Source organism: Ursus americanus, chromosome 4, assembly GCF_024610735.1.
Source record: "Ursus americanus isolate L20-20 chromosome 4, mUrsAme1.1.p, whole genome shotgun sequence".
NCBI classification, from domain to species: Eukaryota; Metazoa; Chordata; class Mammalia; order Carnivora; family Ursidae; genus Ursus; species Ursus americanus.
Genome location: NC_142130.1, coordinates 30499175 through 30514557, shown reverse-complemented (window position 1 = coordinate 30514557; position 15383 = coordinate 30499175). Strand labels below are relative to the sequence as shown.

Sequence of the window (15383 nt, the reverse complement as noted above, 5' to 3'; positions counted from 1 at the left end):
AAAAAACAGTAATTTACTCTTTGTAAAACAGTAAAATATTCTTTTACTATGAAGGAGATTGAATTATTTTTTCATGGGCATAGGATGTATTTGAATTTTTTTTACTGGGAATTATCTGTACATAATTTGCTGGCCATTATTTTTCTAGTGGCTGGTTTGATTTTCTTTCTTTCTTTCTTTTTCTTTTTCTTTTTCTTTTTCTTTTTCTTTTTCTTTTTCTTTTTTTTTTTCTTTTTCTTTTTCTTTTTCTTTTTCTTTTTCTTTCTTAAGATTTTATTTATTTATTGGACAGAGAGAGAGAGGGAATGCCAGCAGGGGGAGTGGGAGAGGGAGAAGCAGGCTTCCTGCTGAGCAGGGAGCCTGATGTGGGGCTCGATCCCAGGACCCTGGGATCATGACCTGAGCGGAAGGCTGATGCTTAACAACTGAGCCACCCAGGCGCCCCTGGTTTGATTTTCAGAAATGATTTGTGTTTTCTTCTTATAGCAGGGAAATTAGTGCCTTATGATTTGTTGCTAATGTTGTTTTCCCATATGATTGTCTTTTGACTAAGTTTATTGTTTTTTTCTAATATAATTAATTAATTAATTAATTGCTAGATAGATAGATAGACACCATGCCCATGGTGGAGCTAAATGTGGGGCTTGAACTTATGACCCTGAGATCAAGGCCCAAGCTGAGACCAAGAATTGGACACCCAACCAACTGAGCCACCCAGGTGCCCTGAAATTTTTATTTTTTTGTAGTTGAATTGATTCATTTCTTCTATGAATTTTGAGTTTTGCAACTTTCTCAAAAAGACTTTTCTTACTTTGAGCTTTTAAAAAAAATGTTACCTCCTGTTTTGGTTTTCTGATTTAATAGTTCATGTTTAAGTCTTTATTCCATCTGAAATTAATTGGAGGGTTTGAAATTCAACTTGGTTTCTTTTTTTCTTTTTTCCTCATAGATTCTAGTGTCCCTCTGCCATTTATTAGATCGCTTTTCCTACCACTAGCTAGAAAATTACTTTAACCAAGTACTGCATATTTGTATCTGTTTCTTGACTTTGTATTCTTTTCCATTGAACATGTCTGTTTGTTCACATCATTCCCAGACTTGTAATTAGTACACTTGCATAATACCTTTTAATAATATATAAAGCTAATGTTTCCATCTCATTACTCATTTTCAGTTTTTTCCCCCCTTCTTGCATGTTGGTTACTCTGTATGAATTTTAGAATTAGTTTTTCTGGTTTTTAAGACATTATTTCTGGTAATTTTCTATTTATTTATTTGTAATCTTCAAACTGTTTAAAAGACTAATCTCTGCCAGCATTTCTCATAGTGAGTTTTTTGGAATGTTGTTTCTATGAGCATGCTTCCTCCGAAGAGAATTTCACGTCAAATATTTTTGAGAAATGCTGCATACTCTACTCTTCTAGGATTCACAACACACATGGATATATTAAAAGTTCAGCAATAAAAAAATCCATTTAGCTCTTTAAACCCAGTTTGCCAGGTTTATTATTTTTTTATTTTTATTTTTTAAAGATTTTATTTATTTATTTGAGAGAGAGAGAGGCAGTGAGAGAGAGAACACAAGCAGGGGGAGTGGGAGAGGAAGAAGCAGGCTTCCTGCTGAGCAGGGAGCCCAATGCGGGGCTTGATCCCAGCATGCCAGCATGCCGGGATCGCGACCTGAGCCGAAGGCAGATGCTTAACAACTGAGCCACCCAGGCGCCCCCTGCCAGTTTTATTTTGTCACAGAATCCTTATTTTGGTATAGGATGTTCCTGTAGGATATTCTGTAGAATATATATTGGGAAATATTGATCTGTCATCATGTCTTCTTCATCTGCAGTTCATAACTCACTGTAATCTGGCTAACGGTCCCCTAGTCAGTTTCAATTATTCTTGCCAGGGATGCTGGTGACTTTGTCACCAAGCTCAATAGACGTTTTAAAAATCTTTTTAAAAATCTTTTTATAGATTTTCAACCTATTCATCATCTATCTTTTGATATTTTGTTCTTTCTTTACTTGTTGAAATTATTCTCTTGCTTTCCTCCTACTTTTCCTCTCCCTCTTTTGTTTCCTTTGTGAGGTTTTCACTCTGTATGCTCTGTCCCCTGCTTTCTGTCTAGGATATAGCACTGTTGCACTGATAACTGTATATTCGCTGATGATTCCTATATCCGTATCTATAGCACACGCCTCTTTTTTGAGTTTCAAACATCTGTTTTCACGTGTTTGATCAGCTTTCTACTTGGCTTATATCACAGGCCCATCTAGTTCAGGGCCACCTCAGACCTAACACAGTGAAAACAGGAGTCTTTTGCTGGCCAGTTTAATGTCTTTGTGTGAATTAGCGGATGTAGTACATGGCCAGCAGAGCTCAGGCTGGATTTCAGCTTGTTTTTTCCCTTGGTGGAACACAGTCTACGTAACTTACTACATAAGGGTATTCGACTATAATTCTTGAATTTGTCTCCCCATTTCTCTCCCTGTACTGCCTTAAGTCAGCCTGTCATGGTTTTTGGTCTAATCCCCTTATCTTTACTCTTTCTATTTCCCTGTCTTTACTTTTTCTCCTTTTAGGTCATCATTCTAAGGTAGAACTCTGGCGAACTCACCAATTAGTGTCTTCACTTGTTTCCTGTTTCCTTTCATACAAAATGTGAATATCTTAGCATTGCACACAAAGGCTGGTCCTGAACTGGCCCTTGCATACATTTTCAATGTCACACTTTTAATGCCCCACATTTTCTCACTGCACTAAGCTACTTAGTGCCTCTGGTTTGCCCTGCCTGTGTAGCTTCTGGGCTTTACTTAGTACATGCTCTTCCTAGAGTAGTATCTTCCCATTACTCTTGTCTCATTGGCTAATTCTTGTTGGTCTTCAGGGCTTTTCTTAAGTGTTATCTTTTCCAGGAATCCTTCCCTAATGCCCATAGCTCTGGTTAGATGTTCTTCCTTTGTTCAATCAGGTGTGGTTTTGTCATGCATAGCAGTTGTGTTTGTGTTGTACAGAATTTACCTTCTTGTCTACTGGTTAGAATTAGAGCTTCTGAGAGCAGCCATGATGTTTTTAATTTCTGTTCTTCTAGGCCCTAGGGTGACAGTTTTAAATTATACTCCTGAGATCCTTTAGATGTTTTCTAAAGTTGTTTTTTTTTTTTTGACTCTTTACCCTCTTCTTGGTGCCCCCACCATTACCCCCTCAGTATCCTTCCCTTCTCCACATTTTTTAAAATATATGTATTCACCCAAGATTTTGTTTAAAGAAAATGTTCTGTGTTTGAGTGAAAGGAGAAAAATAAGGAAGGAACAGAAAAAAGAAAGGCAGGGGAAGGAAAAGAATTATAGAGAATGAAAGATGAAAGAAAATCTAAATTTTAAGACTAGCACAATGCCTAAAATAGTAGGCATTGGAGAAATATGGTTGATTAATCAATTCAGATGTTTTCGTTGATAGATTGACACTGGAATGCCTAGCACGATTAACCCAACATACCAGTTTACTCCCTTTTCCTCCCATACCACAGGTTTTGGGGGGTTTTTTTGTTTTTGTTTTTTTTGAATTTAAGTATTTTTTAGCATACTGCTTGTTCTGCCTGAAGTTCCCTCTTCTTCCTTCTAAGAGGTGCTTATTACATTTTTATGGAGTTAATTTATGGGATGGAGTTTGACTTGATAAAATTATTTATTGTTGTTACCGTACGGCCTCTGGGTCCTACAGGGTCAACTGTACAGAGGTACAACTCCCTATGAATGTACTTCGTTAAGTCAGAGTTTAAAAGAACAATTCAGTTGGTCTTTTTTGGTTTTATTGATGAACCATAATTTATCTTAACTAGGCTAACTCATGTAGCTATTGCTAACACTTGTTCAGCTAAGTAATTTGTATAATTATTTTCAACCTGATGTAATATTTTTCTTTTTCAGCTTGTGAAACTTTGTATTGTGATGATTGATACCGGAAAGGCCTTTTGTGTTGCAAATAAACAGTTCATGAATGGGATTCGAGACCTGGCACAGTATTCTAGTAATGATGCTGTAGTTGAGGTTAGTATTATTAAAATTAGTTAATATGATAAGTTCAACAAAATATTAAAGGACTAAGCATCCACTTACCTTTTAGTAGTTATAGTGGTCTTTAAAATTAGGAATACAAAAGCTATCACCACCTACTGGTGTTTTATAATCCTGTTTACTAGTATAGTTAGAAGTTGATGGTTGATTTGCATTGTGAATATGAGTTTACTTCTGCTGGGTAAGCTGGATCATCTACAAGAGGCCCTGAGCAGGGAGAGAAGGACTGTGCTTACTAGTAGGAGCTTATAGCACAAGGAGAGAGCATTTAAATCTTAATAATAGTATTTAACTGTATGTATGGGGATGCATAGGAAAGTTCTTGTCAGTTAGCTGTGCTGGGTTAACTCAGACCCCTTGCTATACTATGTAGTATTATGATATTTCTTCCATGAGGAGTAATACTTGGTTAGGTAAGGGGCGTGCTTTGATGGTCATTTGATTCATGGATGTCTAAATGGGCACAGTCTTGACACACTCAATTTTACTTTTAGGTTTATATGTGCCATTACTATTTGTTAGCCTACTCCTATTGATGTGACAGTACTAGTTCTTTGCCTATTCTTGAGTTTTATGTTACCTACCACGTGTACACTTGTCCTCTTCGCAGGGCATGCCCATGAGGCCATGCCATAAAATTGTCCTCGGAAATAAATGTTGCTGTTTACAATGTAACTAGATCTTTCTGTCAGAAATGCAGAAGTAACATTTTTATGACCTATTTTCGTGGCTCTTAAATGACTTGGTTTTTCTGTTTCTTTCTCGTAGACGAGTTTGACCAAGTTTTCTGACAGTCTTCAAGAAATGATAAATTTTCACACAGTAAGTGTCAGTAAGTAGGTGTTACTATGACCATGTAAATATTTAGTGCTTTCCTTGGATGGCAGTATTTTATAAAATTACTTGTTGTACTTCAGTAACTTTGATTTGCCAGCTTTTTAGTTGGTGGATCTAAAATGTGTGGATGTGAGCGTGTGTGTATGTGTGTGTATGAGAGAGAGAGACACTTTATTTCTCATTTTAATATAGTGAACTTGATATTGATGAAGTATATACCCATAAAAGTTATTTTTTTTGTTTAGGTTGTGCCTTTGTCAGTTTTTAAGGAATTATTTTAAGAATGAAGAAGTAAAAGCCATTATTCTAAATTTAGCTACTTCTTTTAAGATACTTAAAAATATATCCCCTTTGTCTAATCAGTTGCCAGTATTAAAGACTGCTGTATTCTTTGAGCTATTTATATATGCATTTAAGATTTGAGGACTTTTATTCTAGTTATTTGTGAAGGCAAAAGATGCTGTTTTTTTTTCTGTTTTCCTTTGTTAAGAACATTTATTTTTATGATTATAACCAATGCAATGAAACCTAAAATCAGAATAAGAAAAAACACAAAAGATTTAAGGGCTTTTATCCCTCAAGAATGAGGGATATATACTACTTTTAGAATGTCAGGAAATTGCTTTATAAATTTTGTAAAAGTTTACTGATAACATAGTAGCTTGTAAGTTGTATACTTCTTTTCAAAACAATTTTTATTGAGGTATAATTGACGTTATATTTGTTTCATGTGTACTGTGATCCCATGTATCGATTCTGTATTTGCATATCTTGCAAAATGATAACCACAGCAAACTCCAGTTAACATGTTTCACCACACGTAGTTATAATTTTTTTTCTTGTGATAAGAACTTTCAAGACCCACTCTCTTACCTACTTTCAAATATGCAGTATAGTATTATTATTATTTTTTAAAAAATTTTATTCATTTGTTTATTGGAGGGCGGGAGGAGCAGAGGGAGAGGGACAGGCAGACTCTGCACTGATCTCAGAGCCAGACATGAGATCACGACCTGAGCTGAAATCAAGAGTCAGCTGCTTAACTGACTAAGCCACCCCAACGCCCCTGCAGTATGGTATTATTAACTGTAGTCATCATGCTGTACATTACGTTCCCACAACATATTCATTTCATAACTAGAAGTTTACACCTTTTTTTTTATTTTAATGTTTTTTTATTATGTAGAAATTTACACCTTTGACCACCATCACTCCCTATCCCTGACTCAGGCAGCCACCAGACCCATCTGCTGTCTGTATCCTTAAGCTTGTTTTTTTTTCTTGTTGTTATTTAAAAATTTTTGCATTTGAGTGCAATCATACAGTATTTATCTTTTTCTCTCAGACCTATTTCACTTAGCATAATACCTGCAAGGTCCATCCATTTTGTTGCAAATGGCAGGAGTTCATTATTTTTTGTGGCTGAGTAGTATTGCATTGTATGTGTATGTGTACATCTATATACATCTATATCTATATCTATATATGTATATCTTCTTTATCTCTTCATCCATTGATGGACATTTAGGTTGTTTCCATGTCTTGGCTCTTGTGAATAAAGCTATTATGAACATGGGGCGCAGATTTCTTTTCAAGTTAGTGTTTTCACTTTCTTCCCATAATACCCAGAAGCAGGATTGCTAGATCATATGGTAGTTCTAATTTTAATTTTTTGACGAACTGCTATACTGTTTTCCATAGTGGCTGCACCAATTTGCATTGCCACCAACAGTGCGCAAGGATTCCCTTTTTTCTGTAACCTCATCAACATTTGTTATTTCTTGTCTTTTTTTTTTTCTTGTCCTTTTGATAATAGCTGTACCAACAGGGATGAGGTGGTATCTATCGCGTTTTGATTTACATTTCCCTGATGATTACTGATGTAGAACATCTTTTCATGTATCAGCCATCTGCATGTTTTCTTTGGAAACATGTCTGTTCAGACCCTCTGCCCATTTTTTAATCAGATTTTTTTTTCTGTTGAGTTGTATGAGGTTCGTTTTTTTTTAAATATTAACCCCTTATCAGATATATGACTTGCAGATATTTTCTACCATTCAGTAAGTTGCTTTTTCACTTTGTTGTTGGTTTCCTTTATAGTGCAGAAACTTTTTAGTGTGATGTAGTCCCACTTGTTTATTTTTGCTTTTGTTGCCTTTGTTTTGGTGTCAAATCCAAAAAAATCATTAAGACTTACGTCAAGGAGCTTACTGCCTGTGTTTTCTTCTAGGAGTTTTATGGGTTCTCGTCTTCTGTTCAAGTCTTTAATCTATTTTGAGTTTATTTTTGTGCTATATGCTTATAATTTTTTTAAAAATTAAAATATATGGTTGTCATATAATTATTTGGGGCCTCAAAATTTATTAGCAGCTGTTTATAACAAGAATATCAACACTTACATTCTTTAAATTCTACTAATTTTTGGTTCTTAGTTTATTTGATTTTTTTGGTCAATAAATTAAGGATAAAGTTATCTGAAAATATTTATTTTAATTGTACTTCAAATTTTATCTGTGCAGAAATTAGCATGTACAAGTATCTGCTTCAGTTCCTGATTTCAGTTCTTTTGGGTATATATCCAGGTGTGGAATTACTGGTTCATATACTTCCTTCCTTCTGGCGGAACCACTAAACTGTTTTTCACAGAACCTGTACCATTTCACATTCCCACCAGCAATGTATGAATGTTCCAGATTTTCACATCCTTGTCAACATTTATTATTTTCCATTTTTTTGATCATAGCTATCCTAGTAGGTGGGAAGTAGTGTCTCACTGTGGTTTTGATTTGCTTTTCTCTAATACTTAATGCAGTTGAGCATGTTTTCGTGTGTTTATTGGCCATTTGTATATCTTTTGTCGTTGTTACCATTGTTGCCCATTCAACTCTGTTGACCATTTTTAAATTGGAATTTTTAAAATTGAATTCTTTGTATATTTTGGATGTTAAACTCTTATCAGATAAGTGATATATAAATATTTTCTCCTATTCTGTAAGCTGTCTTTTCACTTTCTTGATAATGCCCTTTGCACAAAAGTTAATTTTGATGAAATTCAGTTTATTTTTTCTTCTGTTGCTTCTGCTTTTGGGGTCATATCCAAAAATCCGTCGCCAAATCCCAGATCATGAATGTTCCAGTTTTTCACATCCTATTCCTTCATTTTCTTCTAAGAATTTTGTGGTTTTAGCTCTAATATTTTGATCGATTTGTTTTTTTCGATGACCTCTTATTCGTTCTCTTTTTGCCTTCTGGCAGATTTAGATGCCAAAATATGGTGTTTGATTTCTTTTTAAATCAAGTGATTGGTTGTATTTAAACTTCTTAAAAAATGTAATATAGTAAGAATTAATTTTGTGGGGGATAAAAGCTATTGATTGGAAATTAACATAAAAACTTAAATGTTTTCTCCATAATATATTATCTTTTGTAATAGTCTTGTTTCTGATATTTTCTTTAAATTAGTGTGAATCTTGGGGCACCTGGGTGGCTCAGTCGGTTAAGTATCTGCCTTTGGCTTAGGTCATGATCTCAGCATCCTGAGATTGAGCCCCAGGTTGGGCTCTCTGGTTAGCAGGGAGTCTGCTTCTCCCTCTCCTTCTGCCCCTCCCCCTGATCATGTTCTCTCTTTCAAATAAATAAATAAAATCTTAAAAAAAAATCAGTGTAAATCTTATATTATTGCTTTACATAATAATACCTTGCTCTTTGTTATAGTTTTATATGTGAAAAGTTATGGTTAAGATAAACGCTTGGTAAATAAGTTGTTTAAATGTGTATTGAAGTTTTCTTGTCAAGGAATCTTCAAAGTATTTTAATAATCACTTTCATTTTTCAGTTTATTGTTTCATAAAAGGGAATAATAGAATTTGCCATGCCTATACGTAAGGATGTTATGAGGAACACAGTATATGAAAGTAGACTCTGGAGAATGATACTCCTTTCCTTACTCTGTCAGCTGGCGTACATTCAGGAAAACAGAAACCATTTAGGGTATTTCTGATAGATTTTAATACAGTGAATTGATTACAAAAATGTTGGAAGGGCTAAAGGAATAAAAAACGTTCAGGTGATGCCACCTAGAGATTAGTAAATACTGGAAGTAGCTATTGCCCCTGGGCTGGAGAAACAAAAGGGAAAGTAGTGTTTCCCAGAGCCCTAAGTACTGCACTATTGAGAATACAGCCATTGTTACCTGGCCAGGAAGCCAGGAGCTTGCCTTCTTGTGGCTGCCTCAAGAGTCAAGGAGCCTGTAGTCCCGTTGACACTGCCCAGATTGGTCACCAGTGCTGCTCAAAGTTGGTGTGGCTCATAGTTGCTCACTGATGTCTGTGTCCAGAAAAGAAGCAGAAAAACAGAGTGGCTTCCTCTATGTCTTGCTTCTTAATCTAACATTGGCTTCCATTGGCAGAACCTAACCTCTTTGTATGCAGGGAGGCCTAGGAAATATGCTTTGCAGATTTCTAGCACCTGGCAATATAGCGGAGGAGCCCATGGAAGGGTGATGTAGTGGTGAAAACCAACAATTAACCAGCACACCATCCATAAAGGCTATAATTTGAAAATATTTTTGGCGGGCATGAGCATTTCTGAGTCTTTTCCAGACAAATCTAGTTTTCACTTTCACAGGACATAACAGGATAAATGTGGAAGTAGGTGGGAGGGTCATGGCATGGTGGCAGAATAGCTGTTTTCCAATCTTGGCTTTAATAATAAAAACCAATAGCACTGAGGAAAAAAAATATTTTTGGCAGGCAAATTATTGTGCAACTTAATAATTTTTATCCTTAAAACTTCTTATATGACTTCTCTTTTTTCCATATTCTCCATATCCAATATCTTAGCAAAATATACCCCAAATCTAACAGTAGTTTCTCTGTCACCTCCAAGTCTAAACTACTACCACCTCTTGTTTAGGATTATATCATAGCCTCCCAACTTATGCTCTTTTCTTGCCCTTCCTCAATGAGTTCTGTATACAGCAGCCAGGAAGAACTTTTATTTTATTTTATTATTTTATTTTATTTTATTTTATTTTATTTTATTTTATTTTATTTTATTTTATTTATTTTTGAGAGCAAGAACGTGAGTGAGTGGGTTGGGGGACAGAGGGAGAGGAAGAGAGAGAATTTTAAGCAGGCTCCACATTCAGTACAGAGCCCGATGTGGGGCTTGATCTCACGACCCTGAGATCATGACCGCAGCCAAAATCAAGAGTTGGATGGTTAACCGACTCAACCACCCAGGCACCATGTCAGGAAGAAGTGTAAAAATATAAATTAATTAACAGCATTCTACTGTTCTAGCTTCCCATCACACTCAGAGTAAAATCTGTTACAGTCATACCAAGCTATGGTCAGACTTTTGCTAACTCCCTGATCTTATCTCTACTCTCTACTTGGCTGTAGCTACTTGGACTCTTTGTTGTTTTTTAACATATCAAAGTAGTTCTCATCTTAGGGCCTTTGCACTTGCTATCTATTCTGTGCAGAATGTTCTTCCTTCGTATCTCTGTGTGGCTGTTTTCCTTACAATATTACTTCTCTTCCTATGATCTCCTTCACTTTATTTAGGTCACAACCTCTCAGAGAAATCTTCCTTGACTGCCCTACAGTCACTTTATGTCATTTTACTCTGTTTTTTATACACGTACACATACACACATGTGCGTGTGCACGCACACATAGATGATATACAGATATGTGGTCTGGTTCTTAAATGTATGTATGTACTTAATGTATTATCCATTCTAAGTTCCATGACTGCAGGCACTTTGTTGTATTAATCTCTGCTACTACCACCTAGAAGATTCTTGGTAGAAAGTAGTTACTCATGGCAGAGTTAAGGACACCGAGGTTATGAAGTTATTAAAAGTCTTAAGTGTTTTTTTATAGTCATTAAATGAATAAAAATGTGTTAAATCAGTGACAGCACACACTGGGTAGATATTAAAAGCAATGTTTAAACTTTTTTGTTTTATTGTTTCTGGCACTTGAAAAACTTCAGGATCTCTGTTTTGACTGTAAAATTTATGTTGCTTTAAAAATAATTGGCAAAATGGGGTGCCTGGTGGCGGGTTAAGTTTCTGCCTTCAGCTCAGGTCCTGATCTCAGGGTCCTGGGATCAAGCTCTGCGTTGGGCTTCCTGCTTAGCTGGGAGTCTGCTTCTCCCTCTGCCTCTCCCCCTCCCCGCTGCTTGTGTGTGCGTGCTCTCTCTCCCTCTCTCAAATAAATAAATAAAATAAAGTATTTAAAAAAATAATTTGCAAACCAACAGGAGATTACTCTTTGTCTGCCTGTCTGCTCAGAGGTCTTAAGGCTATAGGTCGGTCAGCTTGTGTCTGTATATATGCTATATATGTATATATAGCAAACTCTGAAACTACACTCAGATGTCCAGTGCCTTTCTAATTTTATTTGCATATTTTTTATAGCATCTCAGAAATTTTCCTACTAATAGATACAGGTATGAAATTGTAAGACCTTGGTTTACTTTAATATCCTTTCCTTTTATAGTTACTATGCTGTCTGCTTTACCTGGCCTTTTTGTTTCTTGTTAACAAGTACTTTTAATTTTTCCCAGGAGGAGTGACTTGTGTGTACTTGAATCAGAGTTCTTATATATGAGGCAAGGATTCTTCCTCCATCATAATATCGCATACTTCACTTTAACTAGAATATAGATAGGAGTGACACATCTCTTGTTTACTGTAATATCCCTAGTACTTGCATAATTCTTATCCTGGGGAGATCATTTAATTTTTTTGAGCTTCATGCTCCTCCTCTGTAAAATGAATGGGCTTTACTAGATGACTTTTAGTTATATACATTCTAAGATTACAAAGCATTATTTATTATAAGATTTAATTATGATCTCAGAGCCATTTGTTAAAATGTGGGAAAAACCTAGCTACATGAAATGCTTTATTTTAGTAGCATTTTCTACAATGAATTTTAATTACATAGCATTACAGGGTGAAGGAGGCTTTATAGGATATGACAAACTGCTTTCTAAAATGTAATAAACACTGGAATCTGCTCACAGTCTATAGCAGACTTTGTAACCTTAGGTTTTGGTGTATCAGTTTGTGTCTGGTTAAAAAGCTGGATAGGCTACGGATGTCATTTATGAATAACTTTTTGGGTTAAGTAAATGTTTGAAGTAATAGCGCCATTTGGGTTTTTAGCCAAGTAAGATTAAACATAGATTGGAATTAGATTATCTCGTCATTTAAAAAAATTATTCGGATTCTTTTGTGGTTTATTTCGTCTGTAAAAAGAGATATTACTGTTCCTTATTCTTTACAGAATGAGAATTTTCTAGGGTTGCTCTTTAACTCATGTCTTTATAAGATGCCAACTCATGACTTTTCCAGAGCAGGTCATGTGTGCTACATTCTATTATGTACTGGAATTGGCTTGAATACTGATTTGTTTTTTCTGGAGCATAGAGATTTCTATAACTTCACTGATGACATTCTTGAATTCTAATTTGCTGTTGCTGTAAGGAACTTGGAATATTTATTTGATTATTATCTTTGCTGGAGGAAATTTTAAGGTTGAATTGCTGCATAAATTCTAAAAAAATGTGTAACCCTTTTTCTTTGTGTTTTTGCGAGTTTGAGTTTCCATATTATAGCTGTCTACTCATTTACTCAATAGATGGTTTCATGAAAGTGTCATGTCCTATCTGGGTGTTGGTGAAAAATGCTTAGATTTTTAAAATGGAATTATGTTAAAAGTTATTTATTTAATAAATTAAAATATTTAATAAATAAAAATTTCTTTTTTATACAATTATGTTAAAACACATAGTATTAGGGAAGATATTACATTCTGAATGTGTATAACATTTCTAAATATTTAATATATATATTTTATAATGTTATGTTAGTCCCCGTATAATACATCATATATATATTTAAAGCTTTTATTTATTTGAGAGAGAAAGAGAGAGTGCGCGTGCGTGCACACAAGTAAGGAGGGACAGAGGGAGAGGAAGAAGCTGATTCCCCACTGAGCAGGGAGCCTGATATGGGACTTGATCCCAGAACTCTGGAATCATCATGACCTGAGCTGAAGGCAGAAGCTTAACTGACTGAGCCACCCAGGTACCCTTAAAAATGTTTTAATGAGAAACTTGAGAATATTTAATACTAAATGAATATATTAAATAAAAATATTTAATGAGAAACTGGCTTCCCTAGAACATAACTTTTTAATGAAATTGGTCTTACGCATGAAATAGTTTTCAGGCAATTCCTGATTAAGATTTTAAAATTGATGATCTTTTCAAAGTCTTGGTCATTGTCATTGATGGGTATGTCGTCTGCATTAGTAGGCTTATTGGTGAAAGGCAGGCAAGTATTTATTGCCCTTTGCTCCTGATTGATAGGAGTTTATTTTGCCCTTTCCCCCTGACCGATAAGACCTTCATTATCCCATGTAATTAGAATTTAAGTAATTCTGTCTCTTTAAGTTGTGCTTTAAAGGAGCAATCATTCATTAAGTTGAAGTGCTCTTTTTTTTTTTTTCTTTCATTGACATATGTAATGCTTGCATTTTTCTGGATAAACTGAATAGATTTTGAATAAAGTAATGGTGAACCTTTTTCGCAGGTATACACAGAAGTTGGTCTACCTACTTTTTTCTTCCTTTAAACCTTAATTAACTTTTAATAATTCTCTTCGTGGCGGTAGATTATAGCACTGACTCCCTAGTGATTCATTCTCAGCCTCTCCTTTCCAACATTCTGAACCCACATTTTGTCAGTGTATGTTAATTGTCATATGTATCAAGGATTGCTTGAAATAAGTTCATCAGATCGCGGAATGCTACTTAAGCCATATTTAAAGTCAGTAACTAACATTAACTGAATCTGCAAGTTGAGATTTATTCCTCCTAAACTTCTTGAATTCTACTTTTAACTTACAAACTTAGGAGGCACAGTTCTTCCTTTGGACAGCCAATACATTTTGTATGAAACAGCGGAGAGTGATATTCTCATATCCTTTCTTTACCAAAAAGCTAAAAATGGATGAACCAAAGGTTTTGAATACTTTGTTTAGATTCATACATTATTTTGGTAACATTTACTTTGGAATTTATATCTACGTGCAAACTTTTACTTTATGAGGGATCCTTTGTGAAATAATGTGTTACTAGGTCTTCACAGTTTTCCAAATGTATTTTTAGTGCACATTTATATCTTGCTGTCATTGTGACAGGACTATTGGTATGCAACATTAGAACGTCTCCATAATATAATCTTTTTTGTTTTAGAGTTTTCTTCTAGCGTTTTGAGTATTTCATCCCTAGGAGTTTGTTTCGGTACTTTGCGAAAACAGTCGGTGGCTTTGCAAGCTAATCTATTCAGACGTTTCAGCCATTGCTGTTAACTTGAGGGCAGTCCATAACACATAGAGTCATCCTTCAGCAATAAACACTTTTGATAACATTTTCTTCTGGATTAGTGATTCTGTGTTTATTTGGCATGCTGTCGAATGCATCTGTTCTGTTATTCAAATGTGGTACCTTTTTAATTTCCTTTGCCTGTTTGGAAATTATGAAGTTTTGACATTCTCCTTGCAAGCTAATATATTGTGCAATTGTGCAATTGTATGAGACAGTCTGGCTCTAGTTCTTAATTGGGTAGTCTTGTAACTAGCTTCTTTTTTCTTTGTAACTAGTTTCTTAATCTGATATTGTTGTGACTAATCTCATAAAAGAACTTTGTTTCTTATTTTGTGTTTGCAGAAGTTTAGAGTACAGATCTTTCTGTATGAAATGGATGTTTTGTGTTGAAGTCCTGTACGATTTGCTTCTACCGTTGATTCATTTAATAACTTTGATATAAAAAGATAGGTCAAAGAAGAGGATTTGGACCATTGTGTTTGTATTCTGAATGTAATCACTTTCCAGCACTATTTATTGAAAAATTTGTCCATTATGGTGGGAAAAGAACAATCAGTAAAAAATCCATTTAGGTATGAAAATGAAACAATATGTCTTAAGATTCAGAATTAGATATGTGTGTATATACTTTTCTGCATTCTTAAAATGTTTTAAAATAAATTATGTTGGAAGATAATAAAATGAACAATTAGTAAGTAAAATAGGAAATACTCATTTTAGTTAATGCAATAAATGTTACTCTTATGTATGATCAGAAAATAAAATTTTCTTTTTTTTTTAAGGAGTTTATGTGTGAGAGAGAGAGAGTACAAGGTGGTGGGAGAGGGAGAAGCAGGCTCCCCGCGAGCAGGGAGCCTGACATGAGGCTCCATCCTAGAACCCTGGGATCATGACCCGAGCCAAAGGCAGACGCTCAACCAACTGAGCCACCCAGGCGCCCGAGAAAATCAAATTTTCAAAGTGTTTTAAAATCTGCAAATGCCTAAAATCCCATTTAAATGATTATGTGCATTTATGTGTTTATTTCAAGTGTTTATTTAAATTCCAGTTAGTTAACATAGTG

At 34.9% G+C, this 15383-nt stretch overlaps 1 protein-coding gene across 3 annotated transcripts in view; it reads left to right on the top strand.

Moving 5' to 3' along the window:
* ACAP2 (ArfGAP with coiled-coil, ankyrin repeat and PH domains 2) overlaps positions 1-15383 on the top strand; it is a 140472-nt gene that overhangs the window by 56076 nt on the left and 69013 nt on the right. For all 3 annotated transcript variants that reach the window (XM_087861523.1, XM_045812732.2, XM_045812733.2), the window contains exons 3-4: positions 3927-4046; positions 4842-4895. In XM_087861523.1, coding sequence (XP_087717649.1) covers positions 3927-4046; positions 4842-4895 — 174 coding nt within the window. The remainder of the gene's footprint in view (positions 1-3926; positions 4047-4841; positions 4896-15383) is intronic.